The sequence below is a fragment of the Watersipora subatra genome, chromosome 5, assembly GCF_963576615.1.
Source record: "Watersipora subatra chromosome 5, tzWatSuba1.1, whole genome shotgun sequence".
Classification (NCBI taxonomy): domain Eukaryota; kingdom Metazoa; phylum Bryozoa; class Gymnolaemata; order Cheilostomatida; family Watersiporidae; genus Watersipora; species Watersipora subatra.
The window spans coordinates 60,452,623-60,465,129 of NC_088712.1; the positions used below are offsets into that span (position 1 = coordinate 60,452,623).

At 33.5% G+C, this 12,507-nt stretch overlaps 1 protein-coding gene across 1 annotated transcript in view; it reads right to left on the bottom strand.

Moving 5' to 3' along the window:
* Positions 1–12,484, bottom strand: part of LOC137397546 (nesprin-1-like) — a 35,715-nt gene extending 23,231 nt beyond the window's left edge. Inside the window, exons 1-10 of the mRNA XM_068083839.1 lie at positions 12,458–12,484; positions 12,020–12,269; positions 11,266–11,437; positions 10,807–10,918; positions 9,584–9,708; positions 8,741–8,888; positions 7,207–7,386; positions 3,845–3,961; positions 2,495–2,638; positions 998–1,162 (exon numbers count right to left, since the gene is read on the bottom strand). Coding sequence (XP_067939940.1) covers positions 998–1,162; positions 2,495–2,638; positions 3,845–3,961; positions 7,207–7,386; positions 8,741–8,888; positions 9,584–9,708; positions 10,807–10,918; positions 11,266–11,437; positions 12,020–12,269; positions 12,458–12,484 — 1,440 coding nt within the window. The remainder of the gene's footprint in view (positions 1–997; positions 1,163–2,494; positions 2,639–3,844; positions 3,962–7,206; positions 7,387–8,740; positions 8,889–9,583; positions 9,709–10,806; positions 10,919–11,265; positions 11,438–12,019; positions 12,270–12,457) is intronic.
* Between the last annotated feature and the right edge of the window lie 23 nt (positions 12,485–12,507).

Genomic DNA, 12,507 nt, shown 5'->3' on the forward strand with positions numbered 1-12,507 from the left:
ACTTTTAAACGCCTTCTGTAGGTGACACTTCGCAATGCCTGCCGTAGATACCACGCTTTAGCACCAACGATATATGTCACTCAACACCTGCTATAGGTGCCACTCCACGTCGCCTACTCAACTAGAGTTATAGCTGTTGTTAAGCAGCACTAAAGCATAATGTTGCTAACGGTTTTTTGCTAAAGTACGTAGTATTTCATTTCATAGAATCTCAGCGCAGGTTGGAAGATAGTTGAACAAGGTTCTATTTTTTAGGTAGTACAAAGTTAGATTACTAAATAAACTTGTTAAATAGAGCAATGACAATGAGCAATGACACAACACTTTCTCGCCTCTGGCTACTACTAGTAACTTAAACATAACTAATGTGTTATATCTATTTCATGTATTGGGAGTTGCTTTCTTCTCATGGTCGTATAACAAAATGAGCAAACGTAATCAACTTACAAAACGTTTATTACTTGCTTCAAGCGTTGTCTTAGTTAACTGTTGCCTAAGCATCATTATGTTGAAGGCACAAATTTTTTTAAACTTCCAACTGGAGAATTTGGGTCAAGGTGAAAAATACAGTCGTGTAATAAAAGTGAAACTGATATTTTATAGTTTATAATGTTTGTAGATTTATTGTCAAATGATATCAATCGGTGGTTGCAGTGAAATATGTAAAATTCCAATTTTGTGATGTATGCATGCCTCACAGTGGGTTTGTACACTTGAAGGCAAAGAGCTTGCTTGTACCTAAAGGTCAGGCAAAGGTCAAGATATCAAAGTCTTCTGACTGCAAGTATAAAGTTTTTAGTTGCCACAGTAAATACAATTTGTTCTCTAGATTTTTACCAAGTATGTGAAGTTATCAGCTGCATCTGTCAGCGAGGAAATGAACCTCTAAGAACAGAATTACAATCTATCTACCATAGGATGACAACATTTTCAGATTGTAACACACTGATCAATGTCTAAAAATTTAGATACGCAAACCGATTATGTATAAAGTGACCTGTGTGGTTTCTAGAGGAGCGAGGCTGGGCACAGTTTCGAGCAAGCATTCCTTGCGGTCGAGTACGGAGCAGCCGTCAACAAACGCCTTCATATACTCTGCCCAGTTTTCTTTAACTTTCTCTATCTTTTTTACTAAAGAGCTAAGATCCCCCATAGAGGACTCCTACAACAAATAGGAAAGCATCAACTTGACACCTGTCATTCAATAAATCATGTGACCTGTCATTTAATAAATCATGTGACCTGTCATTTAATAAATCATGTGGCCTGTCATTCAATAAATCATGTGACCTGTCATTCAATAAATCATGTGACCTGTCATTTAATAAATCATGTGACCTGTCATTTAATAAATCATGTGACCTGTCATTTAATAAATCATGTGACCTGTCATTCAATAAATCATGTGGCCTGTCATTCAATAAATCATGTGACCTGTCATTCAATAAATCATGTGACCTGTCATTTAATAAATCATGTGACCTGTCATTTAATAAATCATGTGACCTGTCATTTAATAAATCATGTGACCTGTCATTCAATAAATCATGTGACCAAATCCTTAAAGGTTTACTTGCAACAAAATTCACATTACAGGTATTTGGTATCGAAAGGTTTACCATGTCTTACTCTACTGTGTTGTAGGTGCAAAATATGTGGAATGTGATTACAAGCTCTTAAAAGCTCAAACACGAACATTTAATCGTAGCCATCACAAAAGCGCCGTAGTTTGGAATCTCTTTATTTGGCTGACGTACTCCAACAGTTTGGTTATTGTTTTGACACCTAATGTTATCACGTGAAATTAAAGGCCAATAAAAGGCTCGATATAATGTAAAAAGTCCCGTAGCACTAGTTTATGAAAAATACTTCGGGCTCTACCCGAAAGCCTGTATTAAATATATATGTAAATACTCGCTACTTCACAGTATCGTTTCAGCCTGGTCTAATCATCTAGTCGTAATCTGATCTTGTGACCCATACTTTTTGCTAAATCACGCGAACAGTTTCTGCAGCATTTTTTGACTATCCAGGTGACCAACAGGCTCCTCATGTTCATCGGAGGATGATATGCACTCCTTCGAGCTAAGATAAAAAACTAAACAAATTTTTACGGTGGGTGTTGAGATATCAATGCTCAAATGCAGCTTTACAATTATGAAAAAATAGACACGTAAGGACACTAGACATAGTTTTATTGAATGCGTGAAGTATATTTGTGAAAACATTTCGATGAATGAAAGTGTAAACAAAAGCCATTTTGTTCAACTATGTCCCATTTGAGCCGTTTTGAAATGGATTCCAATCTACGGCGTTTTGGTGATGGCGGCGATTAACTGTTCGCTTTTGAGCTTTTAAAAATTTGTAATCACATTTCCACATATTTTGCACCTACAAGACAGCAGAGTAAGACATGATGAACCTGTTGATACCAAATAACTGTAATGTGAACTTTGTTGCAAGTAAACCTTTAACTGAGAAACATCACACCCACCTGTTTACTTAGAAGGGTTGTCACCTGCTTGCTAATGTCACTCATGGCTGATTGACTGCACAAAGCTTCAGAGCTCATAGCTCGGCTTCTGCTTGTCAGTTCTTGTTTCTCTTCTGACAATCGGGTGCCACAACTGTACAAGGCCTTCAACGATGAGGCAGCAGTGAAAAAACATACCATATTTATTCGATAACAAAATACATGCATGCATAAGTCGCATCCCGATGTTTGCCATGAAAAACAGGGCAACATTTTTTTAACAGATTGTATGATATTGATCTTATATTGATATTAATATTGATCTCGCCAATCTGAAAAAAAGTTTTCTGAGATGTTATTTTTACACTCTGCAGCTCTGTTTTCATATTCTTCTAAAAAACTACAACTTTCAGTTAAATTGCAGCATCATAACACAAATGTTTTTACATGTAGAAGAAAAAATGATAAGGAATTTTTGTAACTGAAATGCTTGTTGTTGACAAGCTTTAATCAAGTATAATGTAACATCATAGTCATGGTAGAAGGCTCGTTTTTATCAGAGATGTGTGCTATATAAGATAGCTCATATAAAGTAACAGCGAGGAAATACCTTTAACAAATTTATCCGTCTATAAATAACGCCTGACTTTTTTCGTCGATACTTTGATACAAAAACATGTGTACTTATACTCAAATAAATACAGTAGATGAGGAAAACACACTACAATGTGATATAGATTGTATGATGCCAAATAATAGAAAATAATACTATAAAAGAATGGCAAAAGTAGATGATACACCGAGAAACATAACAAGCTGAATTTATATATATAGATCTCGATGTTTGTATGTATTTGCTTGATCTGTCTGTCTGTCTGTTGGCTTATAGTGATAAAGTTTTAAGAATTAGTAATTGCTGCACAGCGATTTTGAACTCAGAATCTTCAGTTTTACAGACAGGCATTTATTCAATACACTACGCAGTCCAACTGGATACACTATGGAATCAATTGGGCTTATACTTATTACACATGTCAATCTTTCACGGCTTCATGCTCAACACTGCAGCTAATGTGATGCGTAAAGCCATACCAGAAGAAAAATGCGTATCCATACATAAAGAAAAATGCTTATACTCACATAGCTAACAAGACTACTGCAATCAGTATAGATCTGTAGTAGGCAAAACAGCCAATACTGTATGAATTACACAGAACTAAACACATTACACAGAAATAGATAAAACACCTTCATTTAAAAGTCAGAATAGTAAATGTTGTATATATTAATTAAAAAAAATTGTTTTTTCTAAAAACTTTTTATTACCCGTGCAACGCCTTGCATTCATCTAGTATAGTAATAAGGGCATACCTTTGCCTTGTTGAGTAGCCATGACACAGCCTGGCTAGACCCAATAGGCGAATCCTTACAGAGGGACTCTGCATCAGCCACCCACTTACTAATCGCAACTCTTGCTTTTTCATAAGCCTAAAAATAAAAAGAGCAAAGGTGTAACTTCTGATGAAATCTCACTCTATTAAATCTCATGGTATGAAATAGTACATGAGTCTCTTGAGAGTTCCAGTTTGAGAAAAATGAAAAATTACTTCACACAATTCATGAGAAGATGATTCTAATAAACTCGCTCAACCAAGTCAATCTTTGCTGCCTTTCATCTGACCCAATCTATTGAAAAATTGAATATTTTGAATATTGAGTATTCAATATTGAATATATTTAGTCCATATTGAATATATATTGGTCCATATTGAATATATTTGGTCCATATTGAATATATATCGGTCCATATTGAATATACAGTCAAACATGGATAACTCGAACTTCAAGGGACCGAGCAAAAGTGTTCGAATTATCAGAGCGTTCAAGTTATCAGAGCACTGTCACAAGTCCATATATTTACTTATTTATTAGTAGATACATGTATATATACAAACTATAATATAAATCAAAAGCACAAATGGCTTGTTTCAAATTAAATGCTTCTAATGTAAAGGCTAAAACGTTTTCATGAAAAAGTATAGAGATTTTTCTATCACTTGAGATTGGTTTGTTGTTTGAGGTGATGTTATTGCCAGGACGTTTTTCAGATTGACATTGGCAAAACTTGATCGTTGTTGAAATGCTCAAAAGAAAAGACATTTTTTTCTTTTGGGGTTTTACCCACGATCAATTTTGCCGTTTTTTCTTGAAGTTTATGCAAAGATTATCTTACTTTACCTGGGATTCGTTAAGAGCAACACTCCGAGGCAGTTCAATTAGAAGTTTTACCAGGTTTTACGTACATTCTATATCACTCACGTTTTTTTAATAGATACTTATTGAATGTACACACGTATTCTGTGTTTAGGTCAAACGATGAATAGTTTTTTGTAGCTCAGACAACGTTAAAGTTTAATTACAACAATTTTTAAGACGTTTTAAACATTCAACATTCCGACGTTGATTCAACACGGAATCAACGTCGGAAAACTATTCATCACGGGCTAGCCGGGTCACGCACTCAAGGATTTTCGCCACGCACATACAAAACAAAAACAACATGCGATTTTTGTTTTGTATGTGCGCGGCGAAAATCCTTGCGCGCGTGACCCGGCTAGCCCGTGCTACTCATCGTATAGCAGTATAAATCAAATTTCACCAAACCTTTAGAAAAGTCGTTGACAAAAATATTTTGCCGATGGTGGTAATAACGACGCTTATGAATTACGAAAAGATGAAGTTTACCTCTATGGCTTTGAATAAAGTGATTTTCTAAAGCGATAACAACCGTTTCGGTAGCCGTTGGGCAAAAAAACAGTTCGAATTAACAGTGTTGAGTTCGAGTTATCTATAGCAATTTATCATTACGTGGGAACGGATCAAAGGAAATGTTCGAATTAACCATGTGTTCGAGCTATCCGTGGACGAGTTATCCATGTTTGACTGTATATCGGTTCATATTGAATATATTTGGTCCATATTGAATATATATTGGTCCATATTGAATATATATCGGTCCATATTGAATATATATCGGTCCATATTGAATATATATTGGTCCATATTGAATATATATTGGTCCATATTGAATATATATTGGTCCATATTGAATATATATCGGTTCATATTGAATATATATCGGTCCATATTGAATATATATTGGTCCATATTGAATATATATTGGTCCATATCGAATATATATTGGTCCATATTGAATATATATCGGTTCATATTGAATATATATTGGTCCATATTGAATATAAGCTTGCAATATGGAAAAGTATATAACTTAAGCTCTTTATACTTTTCTGATATGTTTAATTCTCAAGTACCAGATATCCACGCCATGATGATTTTATTTTGTACCTATTCAAAGGTGCGCATAAAAATTGTATTGCCAAGTCTTTTAATCTTTTGTCAAAAGAGATAGATGTAGAGCCAGACCTCGACGTACGAGTTTGCCAACATACAAAAAAATCGATATACAAGCAGAACATTGAGCGAGTTTCTTCCTTGAGATACGAGTAATCTTTGAGATACGCGCATATGAGCTGGCTTCTGATGGCCACTATATGGCCAAGTATGCAAGAAGCAGTTTTCGAGAACAGCATCATTCGGTTTTTTCCTTAAATTAGTTTAAAAAAAGTTTTTAAAAGGTTGGTTAAAACTTATCATGAATGCAAGGCGGAAAGCGCTAGAACAGAAATAGATAATAAAAAATTGAAATAACTAAATTAAGATAAGTTTTGTAAAAAATTAAAACTTTTAGGTGTGTGTTTAGTAAGCTAAATTTATTTAAGTTAAATTTAAAGTTTCTGTTACGTAACGTCACAAAAGTCTAGTGTACCTAATGTGTCCCTGTCAAGTCTCTCAGACCGTCGTTAGCCCCTACATCGGTCTCGTAGGTAAAACTCACAGTGGTGTACATAGTAATTTTACATTTTATTGCATATTTTAACAACTAAATAAGTATTTATTACTTAGCTAGCACAGGTACTGAACTACAACAATTAAAAACACATTTTTTCCACCGTAATATCCTGTTTTATATGGTTTTTTGATAGTATAGTAACCAATTACTTTATATTTAATTATTTCATATAGGAAATAGTGCCTTGAGACATGAGTAAATTGACATATGAGCTAATTGACATACGAGCTCAGTCCTAGAACGCATTAATGCAGAATGATTGTATGTCGAGGTATGGCTGTATACCTAAACTTAGTAGTTTCAAGTTTTCCTTGTATAAAATTTTGTTTTTTGTGTTTATGACACCACATTGACAATATGTGCTTTTTTATTTGTTGATTTATTTTTTGGTTGAACAGTATGAAAAAAAATTTATCTATAAAAATAATTATAGATTATTTAATAAAAGCGTATACATGTATATAGCTAAGCCTTCATTCAACTGCATTTTTTCAGAGTTTGTTAAAAAAACTTGAGATATTGTGAAGGTCCAAATTACTTGAAGGATCTTCTGGTTACCGGCTTACTAATAGGGTAGTATGCCTTTTCTATTGCTATTAACGCTGTACTTATAATACCTGAAAATATGAGTATCAAATCTAGTCAGTCACAAGAGAATCTTATTTTGAAACAAAATGTTATAATAACGACGAATGGAAAAAATTTGACTTATAACGTTGAAGATTTGTCTCTCTTACTAAGCTACAAAGCCTGAACGAAGAACTAGACAACCTGAGAAAGCTTATAACAACTCGCTAACTACCTTATAACTGATTCGCAGTGAATGGGCTGAAACCAACTGCCTGCTGCCAGCCATCTTTGCTTCGTGCAGAACCTTTACCGTGTTTTGGGATGTAACAATGACATCATGGTCACATGACGTGATCAATGACATCATTAGGCCGGTGATGTATGATCGTTGACTGAGGTCACACTGATATGCCTACAATAGACAGATCAGAACTGTTTCCTATTACATACATACTGTAACGTGCACAAACAACAAATATTGAGTATATATTTTATTTTTAATTATTTTTCCTTTTTTTTACCATTTTTTATTATTTTGATTTTTTTAATTATTTTAGTGTATAAATTTAATATGTGAGTTGATCTGGTATAAAACTCAAAAAGAATTGTGTACAATAATGTCAAAATTCACTGTTTAAACCTCAACATGAACAAAAAATTATTTGAATATGTTAATATTTTTGACTTGACTACAAATACTATACAAGTTGTGAACATCGATGCACAAGTGGGTCTAACATATAATGTTATTGATATAAGACTGATGCCAGTGTACTGTGTCCCAAAATGACTAGTAAACAGTCAGTTTATACCTGCTGACATCTGCAAGCACCAGTCTCTAAATAGCATAACTAGCAAGTCAATAGGAGTCATGATGAAAAGTTCTATAGCATACAGTGTATAAAGTCAGCCGCTGGTTAGAATGAAAGGTATTTTTTGGTCACCTACACATAAGGGTTATACAAATGATTCATTCAGATTCCAATAACTCCCACATGATAATTTTAAAAGAATTACAGTAGTTTTATCCTTAATCAAGTAGTTTGTTGACAGCAGAAGGTGACCATAAATTAGTAAATGGCATATCTTGGGAACTTTTTATGTATTTTAATGTTTTTGAGCTAAAATATAGTCTATAACAAGTGCTTTATTGGGCTCAGGTGCAGATCATTGAGAGAGTAGGTACTAGGGATGGCATTTGTTGTTTGAAAAGGTGTTATCGACTATCGTTGGAGACTGTGAAACTACGCTGTGAAACTATACGGCTCTGGAGGTGGGACAACGAAAAGCTGTGGAAAATAATCTGCAGAAAAAAACAACGAAAACTATCTGCAAAACTATTGGGTTTTATTCTTTTTTATTATTCGATAACGATATATAATTTTCGGATGTTTCGATAGGCTAAAAATAATTAACATATTCATATCGAAGAAACAACTATCGACTATCGAATTCGACTATTGAGCTATCGTGCAACCCTAGTAGGTACCATAAGCATGAAGAAGATAACTCCAAGTTTAATACTTGCCTTATAACAAACCCGGAAAATAATTATTGGATTCATTTCGAGGTAATTAATAGAGGGATTACAGTGTCAGTCACATATCACTGAACATGTCATGTAGGAAATCACTCAAACTTTATGGATGTGTAGGAAAAACCAAATGCCTATTGCGCACCCCATTCTATGACAGGTATTGTTGACATTTTCTCAAAAGGAGAAATTTGAAAGCATTCTAAGTTAAGATAAGAAAAGAATAACTGACCAGGAGAGATTGCATGTAATCATCTATGGCAGCAATATTTGACAGCTGCTGACAAAACGGTTTAACCTCCCCAAGCCACGTGTATGCTTCACATATCACATCTGGAGAGCTGTTGAAACACTCTCTTAGCTTCGCTTTTAGATCTCCTCTACAAATTGAAATGAACAGTTCGTACATGTAAACTACTAGATAAAGCTATAGGAGGCTATGCTACAGCAATACGTACCCTGTATAATAGAGGAGGTTAGGCTACAGCGAAAGGTGTCTTCTATATAGAAATGTGCTACAGCCTGAAGAGCAACCATCACATATATTTCCCATGATCTGCTATTCAAGGCATGAGCACAAAAATAAAAGTAAAAATTTGAATCCCTAAATGATTCAAAAAAGCTTGCGGATTCTTAAAGACAAATTTGTTCTGGAATTCAAAATGTATTACATCTACTAACTACTATATTATTTTACATATTACTGATATTATTTATTTATATATTACTCTATATTATTATATCTATACACTATTATATTATTTCTATATTATATAATTATATTTTTTCTATATTATTTCGTATTCAATAGATATATTATATTTTCTCTATATATTATTTATATATTACTCTATATTATTTATTTACACAATACTCTAAAAGTACAAAAATGTAAATATTCGATATGACCTATTGTTCAGGACATAGAGTTATGTTCTTAAATTCAAAGATTTAGCCACAGAATTCTCCCAGACAACTTATGGAACAAGTTCTAGAGCTATTCTGAAACACTAAAACAACTCTAAACATACAATCTCACTTTTAGTGAATAATATTGGTCAAACCCAACCCTCACCTCACCGCACTCATCTTAGGTTTGATTGAGAGAATACTTGATTTAATGTCAAGGTCAGTGTCAGAAGCATTTGAATAGAGTTCCTTATGGAAATAGTTCAAAGTGTCCAGCTCTACCAGCATGTCCTATGAAAAGTAAAGAGTAGAACGTTGACATAGCGCTATATAAGTGTGCTCTCTTGACCGAAAGGCTAGAACAAACAAGATAAGATTTACTAACGCATAGTTAGGTTAGGGTGCAAACTCAAACTACTACCGTTAAACCTGCTTTTTACAGTCAAAACCTTTACATTCGGTCGATTTATTTCAATACATGTACTTGTTTTACATGTCAAGACAGTCAAATGTTGAGGCAAATTTTCTTAAAAAGAGCATGTTGTATTTCGTTTAATTTTTTATATATCCAGTAAACCATAATAAATACTTGAATTTATTAGTTGTTGTGTAAGAATAATGAACTGCAAGTCAACCAGTTAGTTTTGAAAAAGACTGACAAGACGTGACATCATTCTTAAATCCAGACCAGAACTAACCCTAAGGCTGTAACATATCTTACAACAAAAGCTTACAGCAAAATCGGCATGTGACAATAATAAAATAAACTAATAATGTATAACATTAAAAAGCAGTATACCACATTAGGTTAAAAACTAAACAGCACCTAAAATTATGCACAAAAACTATATTAACTACTAAATAATTAGTAAGAACAAGTATATTATTGTTACTTTATCACACAGACACATGAACGGAAATGAAAGTTCATCAATTTGTAAATTTGAATTATGAAATTAGGAATACGGCGATAGCTGACTTTAGTTTGCTTCAAAGATAAAGTTTAAATAACCTACATTTAGATTTTTTTGAAAGTTATTTTTGCCTTTTATTTTATATCAAATTTTCTCATTTTTAAAAAACTAACATGTAAAAGATTTTTGGATAAAAAATTTTGTATGTGAAGATAAATATTTGCTCAAGTTTCAAGCCAGACAAAAAAAATTATTACATAGAGTAGTTAATACATAGAGTTATTACATAGAGTAGTTAATACATAGAGTTGATTGTAAGTTGAGGCTTATCTGTATAGAGGCCCTACGATTCAAATAGCTCTAGAGTTGCAGTTTGGGACAGAAAGTAGACATTATATATAAACACATGTTTTACTTACAAATGTAGAATAAGAATAGAATATGAATAGAATAGAATTGTAGATTAGCTACATACCAAAGCCTGATGAAGACACGCACATAAAGGAGAGGATAAATCTAGTTTAGAGTGAGAGTTCTGCAGATTTGATAGAAGCTGAACAAGTGGTCCAGACGTGTTCTCCAACAGCCTATAATAACAGGCATAACTATCAAACTCCTAGGATTGCAACAGATGGTCTAATATCAGAACAGCAATCTTTACTATAAAAATCGTTTGTCTGAAGCCACGCAAAGAGCGTTAAGAAAAAAGACTGCACCACACAGGAATTGAACCTGAACATTCAGATTTCCAGCAACTGCGCTACTATCTGAGCAACTCTACAATCTTTCCACATCTAAGAATAATTGTGTACATAGTTATTACACGTCTTATTATCTGGTAATTACAATCCTCTCAAATCATACGAGACTGTCTGGGTACTAGTAATGATAATAATAATGATAATAATGAGGTCAACCAGCCAAACTGCTTTACCTGCTGTTGCTGACATCCTCCTCTAGCGAATCCCACATCTTTTGTAGCTTTAGCATCTTATCTTTCAAGGCAGGACAGCGGCACGTGTTATTAAGATGGAAGTCTGCTGCCTCTACAAACCCATGAAACTCAGGTTCTAGCAGAGCTAGTTGTCTCTCAAGTCTTGCAACATCTGTAATGAGAAATGATCTACCTTAGCAACACCAGTTCAACTGGGTGTTTAATTAATCTAAAAGGTTGACACTCTTAAAGATGGTATTTAGATCTACAGAAAAAAAGATAAAAATAGTTGAACTAAGTTAAGTACAGATACTAGTCTGCTGGTGAAATGAACCAGATAAAAAACCTTAAATAAACTATCGTTGCTTGAACTAATCTTATGATGAATACAGGTTGAAATAAAATACAAATTACGTATTTTTTGTTTACAACTTTGCTGAAGCATATTTGCATCCAAATTATTAGGAAATAGAAGAACTCAAAAGTGATTTTGGCTAAAAGAGGTAAATATAAAAACAACAATAACCAAAGATTTTATAAAGGGAAAGAAGGAAGAGAAAGAGGATAGTAATAAAATAAGGAAAAATCATTTACTTTATTATTCTTTATGCTATTTTTATTTAACTTTTTGTTTCATTATCTAATTTGCTTTAAACGGCTGATTGACTGATGATAAGGAATTTCTTAGCGATTTATTTACATATTATGTAAAAGGTTAGAAATATTTGAAAAAAAAGTTGATTTTATCATTTACCGATCTTTTCTTTCTTGAATTCAGAGTTGAGTTGTGAGAGCGACTTGATAAGAAAATCGCAATGAGATAAAATGCTCATCGTTTTCTCTTTACGCCTGACACAGTTCTCACTCTCACACCAAAGTTCTCTCTGCACTTCCTGTGTGGCTTGTGAAAGATCGGAAAGAGTCGCTTTTAATTCTGGAGCATCATCAGTCAAGGTAAAGGAACCAAGATGCTGGTTGTATGACTCAAACTGGCCAAATAAGTCCTGAAATTTAACAAACAATATATATAAAAGTGCAATTTCAGTTTTGGGTTTATAAGTGGCGTTTAAACCAAGATGATTTATTGGAGTTGCTTCCACACTGACAAAATCAGTTTGGTGTAAGACAAAAAATGGTTGTAAAAATGGCTTTGTCTCCATTGCTGACACAAGATCAGTGTAGTGTTGCATACTCGGTTATGTCTGTTTTTGAAGGCCATCACTGACAGAGTACAAAAACGAA